The 13,696-nt window shown below is 48.5% G+C and overlaps 1 protein-coding gene across 9 annotated transcripts in view; it reads right to left on the bottom strand.

Annotated features, from left to right (window-relative positions):
* The window catches only part of TRIO (trio Rho guanine nucleotide exchange factor), a 363,061-nt gene that overhangs the window by 39,052 nt on the left and 310,313 nt on the right, over positions 1 to 13,696 (bottom strand). For 8 of the 9 annotated variants that reach the window (XM_086361236.1, XM_086361240.1, XM_086361241.1 and 5 more), the window contains 3 exons: positions 6,883 to 7,175; positions 5,199 to 5,369; positions 2,524 to 2,619 (listed from right to left, as the gene is read on the bottom strand). In XM_086361236.1, the coding sequence (XP_086217362.1) occupies positions 2,524 to 2,619; positions 5,199 to 5,369; positions 6,883 to 7,175 (560 nt within the window). Of the gene's footprint in view, positions 1 to 2,523; positions 2,620 to 5,198; positions 5,370 to 6,882; positions 7,176 to 10,594; positions 10,702 to 13,696 lie in introns of those variants that run through there. The other variant, XR_015148618.1, reaches the window with a different exon arrangement.

The raw sequence follows: 13,696 nt of genomic DNA, 5'->3' as shown, positions 1-13,696 counted from the left end.
TCCAGCTGAGAGGTGGAAGCAGACAGTAGGAGAATCTGAACCTACATCTCTGATTCCAAATTCACGCCCTCTCCACCCTGCCAACAGCTTTACGCCCATTCACTTCGAAGAGTTGTGAGTAGTAGAAATAACTCAACTTCAACCGATAGAGTTTAATTCTTCAAAACTAAAAAGGGGTAATAAACCATTACAAGCTGAGAGACACGCATAGAACTTCTCTCCATCTGAATTTATGACACGTCAACCTCAACCCACTCACAATGGAATCCCTTCAAACAGCTGCAGAACAATGACTAGCAGGTTGACAGAGTGCTGTCTCATAACATTCCTTGGGGGAACAATTTCAATTAGACAAGCATGACTTTAATGATCCTATAACTGTTGTGTATAAATGGCTGTTTCTAAAATGTTTAGGGATGCCTGAAAACTCAATTCAGTATTATTTGAGCATCTTTTTAGACCATTAATCAACTTGTTTCTCAAACAGCCAGCCAGGATGTGGCTAAGCTCCATTCATACTGACATGATCCCAAATTTCTGACCAAGTGGAGTTAAGTTCTTGACTTCTCTACCAAGTCCTTGTAGTCTTTCTGTCTAATGGCCTGTCTAACCTCAAAGCTCACCACCACCCGGCTGGGGGTGGGGGCCAATACCTGTCAGTCTGGATTCTGGATGTAATTTCCATTTGACCGAAACAACCAGCCTCATCAGCAGCTGCTTAGGGGTGGGTGGGAGAAGAAACTGGAGTGTTTATATATATATATATATATATATATATATATGAACATAGTACCTAGTTAGTACTAGCTTTGGAAGATAAATTTCTAACTTTAAAGAAGTATAGTTAGCCCGTGAACAATGCAGGGTTTGGGACACTGGTCCTCTGTACGTGGTCCCTCAGTATCTGCGGTTCCACGTCTGCGGATTAACCCACTGCACACTATGCTGTCTCTAGTATTCACTGTTGAACTTCTTCATAAGTGGACCTGTGAAATCCAAACTTGGGCTATTTAAGGGTCAACTGTATTTCCTTTTATCTAGCAATTCCAGTGCTAAAAATTTACCCTATAAGTATACTTACATGTAATTATAATCACACATGTAATTAGCATGAATATTTATGCAAAAATAAACGCTGCAGTCCATGGGGTCACAAAGAGTCGGACACGACTGTGTGACTGAACAATTAACAGAAATGAAAATTAAAAACGATAAATCTATACACACACACACACACACATATATATAATGAATTTACTTAAATAAATTATAGTAAACCTCTGTCCCTTATCAGCTGGTCAAGTTTTTATACTCTGTGTGCCTTGGTTTTCTCGTCTGTAAAATGAGAATACGGCAGTGTGTGCCCCACTCATAGAGCTGTTGAGGGGAGTACACAGAGAGAACGTTGGGAGGGAAGCATATCAAACTGCTCCACGGTGGTTACTCTGGAGAATGGAGTGTGGGAGAGGCTGCGGGCTCTTATTTTAGGAGTAGTGAGTTTTAAAAGATGTAGTAAGGTAGTAGGTATACGAGTCTAAAAAGCTGTTACCATTACTGGTTTTTCTATTTCACAGGAAAACTTAAGAAACAGAAATCTACTGATTTGAATCAGTCAGAAACAATGCATACCTAACTTCAAAGAATCAACATCCGATTTGGGGCTTTTATTAAATGAAGCCATGCTGACCCAACTAGAGACATGGGGTCACTAAGAGAATAAAGCCCTGACACAGCAACACAAACCCTTCTCCCTCCTACACTGCAGACCCCAGTGAAGGATCGCAGAGGCAGCCAGACCCCCAGTGGCACCTGCGATACCAACGACCCACGAGAATGGAACTGACCACACTGGCTATGACGATGCCAGCACTGCAGACCATGTGGGTCAGGAAAGGGCTGACCATGGCTCCTGGGAGGTCCCTCTAAGCCCCTGGAATGTCCTGCCTGATGAAGTCTGTCTACCTGGGGGTTCTGGCCTCAGATAGACAATCTATATACTCACTGAGTGACTTCTGGTGGGGGCTTTGGGTCATGTGCTATCTTGATCTCCAGAGGAGCAGGGGATGGGGTGAGCCATGTGAGGGGTCAACCTTGTGTATGTGATGGAGCCCAAATAAAAACTCTGACCACCGAGGCTGGAGAGTGGGGTTGGGGGGGTGGGGTGGGCGGTGGTGGCCCTTATTGGTGTTACCCTGCAGGTATCATCACACACAGTGCGACGCTGGGAGAGGCTAGCATTGGGCACGTAACTCCATGGGGAAAGGACAAGGGTGGCCTGAACGTGAGCGTCCCGGACCTGCCCCTGTACATCTTCCCTGGCTGACCTTCACCTCCATCCTTTCACAGTAATGAACTGCAACCGTGGCTTCGCTAAGTTCTGTGAGTCTTCAAGCCAATTATGAACCTGAGGATCCGTCCTGCAGACTAGAGACCCACCTGTGAGGTCACCCCCCTCCACCCCCGCACCCCAATGCTCCATGAGCCACGTCCAGCCCTGAGGCCTGAGCCCCTAGGAAATCTTACCATCTTGCTTTTCACGAGTTCCTCGATTGCACTGACAAGCTCGGCTGCGCTCGGCGTTTCGGAGCTGGTGGGGCGGACTAATAACCGAGAAGAGGCCTAGAGAGGAAGTTGAGAAAAAGAGAGGGGGGAGGGGGATGCCTCATGTTAGTCACTGGACAGACGGAAAATTCTCCTGCAAGCTCAGCCTCTTTTTAAAAGTAATTCCAGACCAAAAGACCACGAGTTTGTCTTTGTTTGCATTTATTTAAAGCCATCTTTTAAAATTTACAATATTCTGACATGAAACACTAAATAAGACCTGTCTGGGATACATGTGGAAAGCAGACAGAGTCTGGTTTTAATCTGCAGCCATGTCCCATCAGAATGTTTCTCAAAGAGGTGACTGGGCATGGGGGAGGATTCTAACTCTTTTTTCAACTGCTGGCTAGGCTACTGGCTAAGGAGGGAAAGACGGAGATCAACAGAAGAGTGACAGGCTTAAGGGCTAGTGAATGAATCCTTCAAGGAGTCGGGAACCAAAAACAGGATACTAAAAATGGCTCTACTGTGCAGATGGGGTTCAAAGAAAGAAGGAAGGAAAGCAAAGGAGCCGGGAGCACTGGCCAGACAGGGAGGAGGGGGACAAGCTCACCATTTTCTGTGCCATCCATTTCCCCAGATTAGTGCAGAGGACAGGAGCTCTGTGGCCTCACAAGCTATCGGATGCCATTTACGGCTAGAGTCGGGGTGTACAGGGCGGACAGGTAAGGGGTCTGCGGGAGGGGCTACTGAGCTCAAGTTTCAGTAATTAGCAAACACGCTGTGTTTGCGGATTACTCGCACCGTTAATTTACTGGAAACTAGAAGAGGGGTGTAATATGAACCTTGCTTCATATTAAGGACAGCAGAGATGCATGCAACACACGGCTAGCTGTCCTAACGATGCATGGCTCACGGCAGACACATACGGATCTAAACGTTTACAACGAGGCAGTTACAATGTGGATCCAGATATGCACTTGGCAAAACAAATGTTGGCTTGGTCTAATGAAATCTGGAAGATGAGGTGAAGAAAAGAAGGGAAAAAAAAATTCAAATGGAGAGGTAAGGAAACTGAGCCAGAACAGACACAGAACACAAGTCAACATAATGCTGCAGTGAAAGTTTACAAAAAGAGAGAACAGAACAAAACAAAATATTAGTCACAAGATAATATACGCTCTGGGAACATCACTATCGATTTTTGTAAAAGAAGAACTTCTATGGATAATACCCAATGAGGTCATACAATAACCAGAAAGTGATTTTAGCAATTCAGAAGAATATAGTGCCATCCACACTTTAAATGGAGAAAAACACCCTCCTGGTTTGGTGAATAGGCCAAGCAGGCCTGGCACCTCACTGTTTGGCTAACCATTCTGATTTACCCAATTTTAGTTTTCTGCCTTCAGAAAGGTATGGCTTAGAATGCTACCAAACCACTGAGGAGCTCTCAGAGCCCTGCTGCCTGGCGGTGGGTTTGTTCTGGGCAGTGAGAGGTGAGCTCCTCTCATCTCAGGCCACCCTACCCCTCTGCAGCATGGGGTCTGCGCCTCGGATGACCCCCAGACTCAGGACTCAAAGCCAAGCTACATTCCTCTGCTAAGACCCACTGCGCGCTGAGAGCCCTGGCAGAGTAGGCGGCAGAGTTCTAAAGAGGAGGGGCCTGAGGTTAAGACTGACGTGTGATCACCCTCGGCCTCAGGGCCGTCAATCACTGGGCTGGGCGGAGCCTGGGTCAGCACCCACGGGCCATCCAGCGAGTGGTGACCGTGTTAGTACGGAGGAGGGAATCAGGGAAGGAAAAAAGTGAAGACGGGGGAAGACTGATGAAAACGTCTGTTTTATTCAGAAAACTTGGTTTCTGCCAAAAAAAAAAAAAAAATCACCAGTAATGACTTCATAGCGTGGTTTTCAACACCTGCCAGTTTGGAGAAGCAGGCTGGGCTGGAACGCCAGAGGATGTACAAGCCAGTTATCAGGTTTCCTTCTTGATATTTTAGGGTTCTACCGCTGGGAGGCACAAAGTAATTTTAGATCCTGTAAGAACTCAGGAAAACCCAGAAAGCAAAAAATAAAGGTTTACTTGGCCCGAATACATCCAAAGAGGAGACTCGTGACCTTGAACTGACTCCTGAGCTTTGACAAACTCCGGTTTGATCCAGATGTTGGCCGTGTTGGAAAAAAGGGACTGGAGAGCCATACGGTCTCATCTGAAAACCACACCTGCGTGCAGAGACACCTGACACAGAGAATCAGCTGGGCTCGTGTGTGTTTGGGACGAAACCACGCACGCAGGCAGGACAGTGATTTCTCTGACTGTCCACTCAGGGGTCCTGGTCAGGACAGTGAGAAAAATTAAAATGACTTGAAAGGTAGCAATTAGGAAAACATCCATTAAAAATGCACTGAAGGTACTTATGCAAGCACACTTGTAGGGGAGACTGCGCATGTTCCTACAGCCTAGTCTAAACGCACGGCCTATGTTATCTATGCTTGGGGGGGCGAAGGCAGGCAGAATTCGGCCTGGAAAACCAGCACGTGTTCCAGACGCCTTTTCACAGCCTGGGTTGCTCTCTATGTCCGGCTCTGAGGCTGGGGCACAGGAGCAAACCGCTGGGCCCTCTCCTGACTTGGGGTGGCCACGGCCCCCTTACCTTGTCGTCCTGGGAATCCGGCTGGAGCAGGCTGTGCTGCTGGATGGCCATGGGCGGCGGCAGGGGCACGGCGTCGGCCCCCTCCTCCCCTTCTTCCTCTCCGCAGCTCTGCATGCCCGAAGATGAGGACTTGGAAAGCGTGCCACTGCTCAGGCCCTCGTTCCGGCCTCTCTGAAAGCAGACCCACATTCGCCCGTGAAAACCTGGCCCTGAGTATCAGTGTCCGGGCATAGAAACTGAGCCCTTGGGGGTTAACGGGAGATGGAAACTGACAGCAGAAACCAGGCACAAGCCCCTTCCAACCCTGATGGGAACTCTGATTCCTGAAAGTGCGCCAGCTCCGTCACCAGCCAGCTGGACGAGGGAAGGGCCGGGAGTGTCTGCAAAGGGACTGCCAATGTCAACCGTTAGGCTCTGAACACGTCTCATCTTCAAGAGGCCAATTTTAAAGAAAAGTTAAAAAATGTGAACCATCACCCTCTGTTTTCTCTGGTCTCGTATTTCACTTTTTTGTTACTTTTTGCTCAAGTAAAACTCACTGAAATCATGAGAGCATAAAGAAAAATACAATTCAAGGTGTATTTTAAGAATGTAGTTCATTCATTTTTCCCTAGTCTTACTTTTATAAAAAACTTCAGTTTTTTACTTCTATTAGGAGGACCCAGTATATTAAACAGATAGATGAGGACATAAATCAATCATACGCTCCAGTGAAAACCCACGGCAAAAACAGGCCCAGGAGAAAAGCAGCAGAAACCACACATCTGCAAAATAAATTAAACGATACCAATCTTGTCCTCCTCCCCCATTCTTTCTGCCTTTGTCTTTCTGAGTCTGTGGGGAACCGGGGGTATGGGGATCCTCATTAAAAACTCTGAGGGCCCCTCACTAACACCACATTACTGAAGACCCATCTTGGGGATCATGAAAAAATTCCATTCCTTACAGTATAATTTTAAGGTCCCTCCTCTCCAAAGGAAATTAAAAATAATTCCTGGTTGGCCTACATACATCTATCTTTGATGACATGGGAATAATGCAGTGTTTACTACTGGCTTAACAAAATAATTGGATGTTTTCTACTCAGGACAAGAGGTCAGTATGAATATACATGAATATGGGGGCAGGTCTGGTAGTGGAAATACTGGAGGATGCAGGCTTTCCCCAGTCCTTCCAAGTCTAAAATTGGTGCTTCCCTGCTGTGGAGAAGGAAATGGCAACCCACTGCAGTATTCTGGCCTGGAGAATTCCATGGACAGAGGGGCCTGGTGGGCTACAGTCCATGGGGTCTCAAAGAGTCGGACAGGACTGAGCGACTATCCCTCACTCACTACATGGCTGAGGGCTAACCCAGAGACTGCTTAGATCGTCTGCATCCCCAGGGTCGGGGGGAGAGGGGGGCACCCCAGGCTTTGCCTGTGATGGAGGTGGTGGAGGGGCTGGGGCAGCAGGGCACCACTTTCTCCTGGAGCAGGCAGGGGGTGCCCCCACGCCTGGGGAGGGGGGCTCTCAGTCCTCTGATCTCTTGATCAGAGGCCACATGTGGATCCCGGGCCCCAGCACACTGCTAAATGCATTTTGTGGGGCTCTGACACCGGTTCTTTCCGGAAACACCCGGAAAACCACCGGAGGAGGGTTATTCGCTGGGCCCAGGGCTCGCAGGGGAGACGCCGCAGACCCTGACCTCTTCCACGGTCTCGTCCTGCGGGGTGGCCGCGCTGTCGTCCGAGTCCTTCTGCGAGCCGGCGTCGGCGCTCTTGCGGACCTCGCGGCTCTTCTTGTGCTTGTGTGCCAGCTTCTTCACGTGCCCATCCGCCTTGCCGCTGCTCAGCCGCCGCACGGGGCTTGTCAGCCACTTACGCAGCGTGTTGCCCGGGCGCTTGGGGCCCGGCGAGCTCTGCGCCCCTACCATGTGGGGCTGGAGGGAGGCCACGGAGGCGGGCGGGCTGGCGTCGTTGCTGGAGACGGACAGTGAGTCTGCGAGTGAGAGAGAGAAGCCAATGTGACTGGCGGCCTGGTAAAGAAGCCGCCTTCAGTGCGGGAGACCTGGGTTTGATCCCGGGGTTGGGAAGATCCCCTGGAGAATGGAACAGGGCTACCCATTCCAGCATGCTTGGGCTTCCCTGGTGGCTCAGATGGTAAAGAATCCGCCTGCAATGAGGGAGACCTGGGTTCGATCCCGGGGTTGGGAAGATCCTTTGGAGATGAGAACCAGGTAGCCACTCCAGTATTCTTGGGCTTCCATGGTGGCTCAGATGGTAAAGAATCCACCTGCAACGCAGGAGACCTGGGTTCGATCCCAGGGTTGGGAAGATCCCCTGGAGAAGGGAAAGGCTACCCACTCCAGTATTCAGGCCTGGAGAATTCCATGGACTTAATAGTCCCTGGGGTTGCAAAGAGTTGGACATGACTGAGTGACTTTCATTTTTCACTTTCAAAGCCTCTGGAGGTCCCGCTCGGTGCCACTGGGTCCACTGGTGTGGCACCGCCCAACGGAACGCCAAGTTCAGTGACCTCTGGGAGCCGTGCCCCTGATTCTGCCCTGGGGGTGGGGGTGTTGGAGGAGATCCAACCCGCGGGTTCACTGATCAAATGGTTCCCGAACTTGAATTTTGCCAGAGATCATTTTTCTCCACGTGTACTGTCCCCCCCCCCCCCCCCCCCCGCAAAACCTGAGTCACCCATGCTGACAATCAGCATCAGTGCTGCATAGACTCATAATGTCACTATCGCTTAAAATATCACAGACATCGGAGGACACACTGTTTGAATTATTTTCACCTATTTTCTTGACAGACAAGAACCAAGAGAAAGAAGGGCTTAAAGAAGAATTTAAAGGAAATTAAAGACTAATCCTGGTGGACAAATATATTAGTTTGACTCACTCCCACTGAATAAAAGTACCACTCAATAAATAAAGTGGAGGCACACCTCAGGGGTGTTGTGGGCTTGATTTCAGAGCACTGCCATGAAGAAAATACTACAATAAAGTTAGTCACATGAATTTTTGGTTCCCCCCAAATTAGACTGTTCAAGTGTCCAATAGTACTGTCTAAAAACTGCATATAGTTTAACTAAAAAATACTTTACAGCTAAAAAAATGCTAACCATCATCTGAATCTTCAAGTCAGTCATAATCTTTTTGCTGGCAGAGGGTTTGAAAATTGCAAGAATCAACAAAATGTGACACACAGACATGAAGTGAGCAAATGCCGTTGGCAGAATGGCTCCCACAGACGCGCCCAATAGAGTTGCCACAAACCATCAATTAGTTTAAAAAGCAGGTTCTGTGAAGCGGAAAAAAAAAATGCAATAAAATGCAATATGCTTGAATGTATTAATATGTATATGTATGTGCATGTATGACTCAGCGTGCATGTGACCTGGTAAATCATCATTGTGACAAACAGCACCCTTCTAGAAAGCTCGCTGTGAAAGGGTAAAAGCTGGCTGGTCCCGCTTGTTCCCAGCCGTGAAACACGAATGTGCAGCCCCTGCTCTCAGCCTCAACACAGTTCCTTTGAGGTGCTTGAAAGTTGATACCAACAACCATGAACAAAAACAACAACACATTTAAAAAAGAAATAACTTCAAATAACCAAGATGTTACTTGAAAATATACCCCAATGAACATCCTCATGGGATTTGAAAAAATTAAATACAGTCAACCCTGAACTGATCGCTTTTGCTGTCGAACAAACTTAGGTAACAGCCGACACTCAATAGCTCTGTGCAGTGACAGGAGATGTGACTTCACACACAGAAAGCCAGTGACCTGGGAGACCTGTCGGCCCTGTCCTGAGCCCTGGACTCTGGGAGGACACCCCCACCCTGAAATGGAATAAAACGCCTCTCTTTAGGGACCAGAATGAGGATGATCATTTACTCTGCGTGTCGTTTTCTTCCAGTCTTTCGAAGTCTTAAAAACAATCTTTAAAAGATGATTTGATACAGACACATGTTTGAGCTGTATTTACCTCTGCGGCCCTGGAGACCCCCATGTGCCACAGATACAGAAGGGGGTTAATTCCTCCCAATCCCATGATTACACGCACAAGAGTCGATAGCAGTTTCACACTCGCCCGGGCGAGACAGCGGTGTCCGCCTCAGCCCCGTCCCTGCTTGGTCGAGCCTTGCAGGCAGAGAGGGTATAATCTTTTGTAAACAGATGATGTGCTTCAAGCAGGATTGCTCATTCTTAAAAATCTACATTTTCGCAGAGGCGACTTCAGCTCAGAACTAATCGATATAGCGTTCTGTTTAAGAGAAAATCCTTTCTCCCTCTGTGTGGGAGTACATGTGTCTGAACCCGCCTGCCAATGCAGGACACTCGGGTTTGATGCATATATTTTTATTTATTTTTATGTTAAGTGTGACTGAAACGTTCCCATGTCAGCCTCGTGCTCCTCAGGCGCCACAGGGACGAGGCAGGAGAACCAGGCCATCAAGCTGACCCCACGCCTGCAGTCAGAGTTTCCTGGGGACTTTCTCAGGGGCTGACACAGGACAGAGGGTCCCTGCTCTTGGGGACTCCTGTACTGTGACAACAGGGAGACCAGGGAAGGGGAGGGCTTGGACGATCCATCACCAAGTCAGGTGATACTTGATTCAGCTGAAGTGTTTCTAAGTACTAAACATTACACTAACAAGACGCTGGGCTGGCCCCAGTAGGTGCAAACATGTTTCACCGTCGTTGACTGTGCTGGGACTCAGAGCCGAGCCTGGTACTTGCCACTGGATGGAGATGAACAAACCCACCTGGGTTTATTAAATAAATTTCACCCCGGGGACCCGCCTGAAGTGCTTTCAATGATCACACAACCGTCATTCAGGCAAAACTGTGACCCTTCATGCTATAAGCGAGTACAAACCCTGGAAGAGCTTGAGAAGAAGGGGAATCAAGGAGAGGGGTCACGGAAGCCTTCCTGCAGGAGGCAGCACTGAAGCTGGCCTTTGGAGCTGGGCCTGAATAACACATTACGAGCTCACAAGGACGGAAGCTCCCAGGGGGTGCGGGCCTTGTCTGACTTGGCCCCTCAGGTGTGCCCAGGGCCTGGCACAGTGCCGGCTGTATAGGAGGCACCTCACAGGGACCGGAAACAACAGAAATTCCAGCCCAAAGAAACAGCGATGCTGATTCACAGCCTTATGTTCCCTCAGCTGAGCAACCACACCAGACAGAGAACCGTGAAGGTGGAAGGGCCTCCCCAACACGTGGTGAGCATCCTGACGGAGCTCCGTCATGCCCCAGGAGCCGAGGGAGGCAGGGAAAGCAGAGGCTGACTCACCAAATGAAACCAAATCGACTGCAGGCCTTAACATTCATCAGCAGAACACCCACACCTTAGAAGTGATGGGAGAGCATATGTATAGAGAGAGGGATATATACATCTCACCTACTAGGCTTCTCCATCCATGGGATTCTCCAGGCAAGAATACTGAAGTGGGTTGCCATTTCCTTCTCCAGGGGATCTTCCCAACCCATGGATCGAACCCAGTTCTCCTGCGTTACAGGCAGAGGCTTTAAAGTTCATATATGTATCTGAATATCTGAAGTTCATATATGTATCTGAATCACCCGAAACTAAGACAACATTGTAAATCATCTATGTAAATCAACGAAAAAATAAATACTAAAAAGAAAATAAACAGAAGTGATGGGGACACCACCTAAGCCAACAAACGGAACTTCCATGTGTTTCTGTGCCTAAAAGACAGCACTTGGAGATACGTGGCGCGGGAGCAACGCAGCACACGATATGGATTTTCATGCAGGTGTTGCTGGTTGTAAAAATGGTTCAAAGAGAAAAACAGAGATGTCACTTCTGAGCGTCTCTATGTAGGCTCAGCTGCACAGGATGGTTCGCTGCACTTTGAGCAGTAGTTTCAAAAGAGATTTTTTCCCTCAGTTGGCAGGTCAAGCACTAGAAACGTGGCCGAGACCTGAGCGGTCGGGCCTAGAGCCAGGAGAAGGCAGAGCTGTCCAAGGTCCGAGCTCACCAGTGCCCCGATGAATCGTGTTCCCAGGGAGCAGAGGTGCTCTTCTTGAGCTGCTATTTGTTATCACTTAATGACATTATTTCACTTAACTGCAATATTTATGACTCAGAAATATGCTAACAGCGGTTTACAAACTAAGAAGGAAATTTTGCTGTTTTAAAAATTTTACCTTGGAAAATGATTTCGTTTCAGAAGCCTGAAAATGTGGAGGGAAAGTTTCTTCACCTGTCTCTAAGATTAGCAGGTATTTCTTCTTGTGCAGGTCTGGTTAATGAGTCATAATTCAGGTGATGAGCAATGAAAAAATAACCCCAAACTAGAGCAAACAGATAAATTCCTTCCCTCTCCAGTTCGTTTTTAATAATAATATTTAATTCTTTACACTGTTGGACAAACAAACCCATTGATTTGGGCAAAACTGAGTCTCTTAAGTTGAAAAGAAAAAAACCAGTAAATCTTATTTTTTTCTTTTCAACTAGAGACTCATTTTGCCCAGATCAATGGATTTTAACAGTCCATTTACAAGCTCTTTACCAGACTGTGACATATGCATAAATCAGGAATTTAAAAACACTTAAAAATTACTTAAATCAATCATTAATGCTATGCTAAGTCGCTTAAGTCGTGTCTGACTCTGTGCGACCCCATGGACAGCAGCCCACCAGGATCCTCTGTCCACGGGATTCTCTAGGCAAGAATACTGGATGGGTTGCCATTTATAGAAGGAAATAAAAGTGAACGTTGCTCAGTCGTGTCCAATTCTTTGTGACCCCATGGACTATATAGTCCATAGAATTCTCCAGGCCAGAATACTGGAGTGTGTACCCCTTCCCTTCTCTAGGGGATCTTCCCAACCCAGGGATCGAATTGCAGGTGGATTCTTTCCTAGCTAACCCACCAGGGAGAAAGGAAATAAAGGGCCTACTATTTTTCATCATCTGAAGGACAGATTCTGACCACTAGACCAACTGCTCTGATGCCAACTTTAATAACGTGTCCTAATGGCATCAAGTAGAATTGAGGTCTCCAATGTGACTGAGCATCAGTCACATGACACACAGGTGGTCTCCTTGGGAGGCCCCTAATGGCTGGATTGCACACAGGTGCCTTCCCCAGCTGAGCTCCCAGTGGCTGGACACACTGTGTCAGAAGGCCCTGGCACAGCACAAGCGCTGCTGGGCAGGCCCCTTCCTCGGAGACCCCCTCTCTGCGAGGATTATGGGCAACTCAGGCCAATGACAACAGTCATCTTGGGGAGGAGACCTGTGGCCAGGGCTCCGTGTCTCCCTTGCATGACAGCATTTGTAGCCGGGGGACTGTCAGGCTCAGCGGTAATGAGTTTGCCTGCCAATGCAGGAGATGTGGGTTTGATCCTTGGGTCAGAAAGATGTCCTAGAGAAGAGAATGGCAACCCACTCCAGTATTCTTGCCTGGAGAATCCCATGGACAGAGGAGCCTAACGGGCTACAGTTCATGGGGTCACAAAGAGTCAGACATGACTCAGTGACTAAACAACAACAGCTGTCAGGCAGGACCGTGACCTCAGACTCCAGGAACACACCAGCGGGTGCCAGGTCTGGCTGGTTCACAGCTACGTGCCTAGTTAGCACATCCTTGGGGCCCAATAAGTTTCTGTTTAAAAATTAGTGAGTCAGTGCATCGATTACCAGCTGAAGGCTATTTCCCCACCTGAACTCTCTGACAGCTGTCGCTGACCCCCGTGAATGGTGACGTCCAGACATGGTGCTGTATCCCACCAGCTCTGAGACGAGCTACAGGTCACACCTGTTGACTGTGGTCCAGCTCCCGAGTTTGTGAACTGTGTGCTTTTCCGGCCTGTGCTATGTGGTGCTTCACTGTGGTGTGGAGTCAGGCCCGTGAGCGTGTGCTGAGGGCAGGGGGCATACCAACACCCCTGCCCCCACACCCATGGTGTGGGCGTGGGGGCAGGAGAAGGATGTGGAACTGAACTCGCCTGAGAAGTATGATGGAAAACATGTTACTCAAAGAAACCGTACTGTTCCTGTTTCCATCTTCAGTCCCTGTGGCTTGCCCTCCCCTCAACTTCTACTTTCTTGGAAGGAAAAAAAAAAGACTCAATACTCAGTACTGCTGCCTCTCCACCCTGTCACCACATTCCACGTCTACGAGGGTGCCCGTGTTCCTATCACGCCTTGCTGGGGATATGTCTTCCTCTTTCCAGCCTGGGGGAACTCCACTGATTCAAGGTCCAGGTGGATAATCAGCTGAGGACGAGGATGTCAGAGAGACTCCGGGCTCATCACCGGGTCTGAGTCTGAGCCCGGCTCCTCCCCTCGGCAGCCCTGACCCAGGCCAACATCCTGGCATCTGAATTTCCTCCTCATGTGACAGGATTACTTGAGAGAATGGAAATGAATGAGTTCTACAAACTGTAAAGTGCTTTTGCAAACACAAGATGTTGCCATGACAACCTGGTAGCACAGAACCCCCAAGATGACGTGCATGCAAACTCTGAG

This window comes from Bos grunniens, chromosome 20, assembly GCF_055505025.1.
Source record: "Bos grunniens cultivar Pamir isolate PY7600 chromosome 20, Bosgru_T2T1.0, whole genome shotgun sequence".
Classification (NCBI taxonomy): domain Eukaryota; kingdom Metazoa; phylum Chordata; class Mammalia; order Artiodactyla; family Bovidae; genus Bos; species Bos grunniens.
Note: the sequence above shows the minus strand (reverse complement) of the source record. Positions and strands in the feature narration are given on the sequence as shown.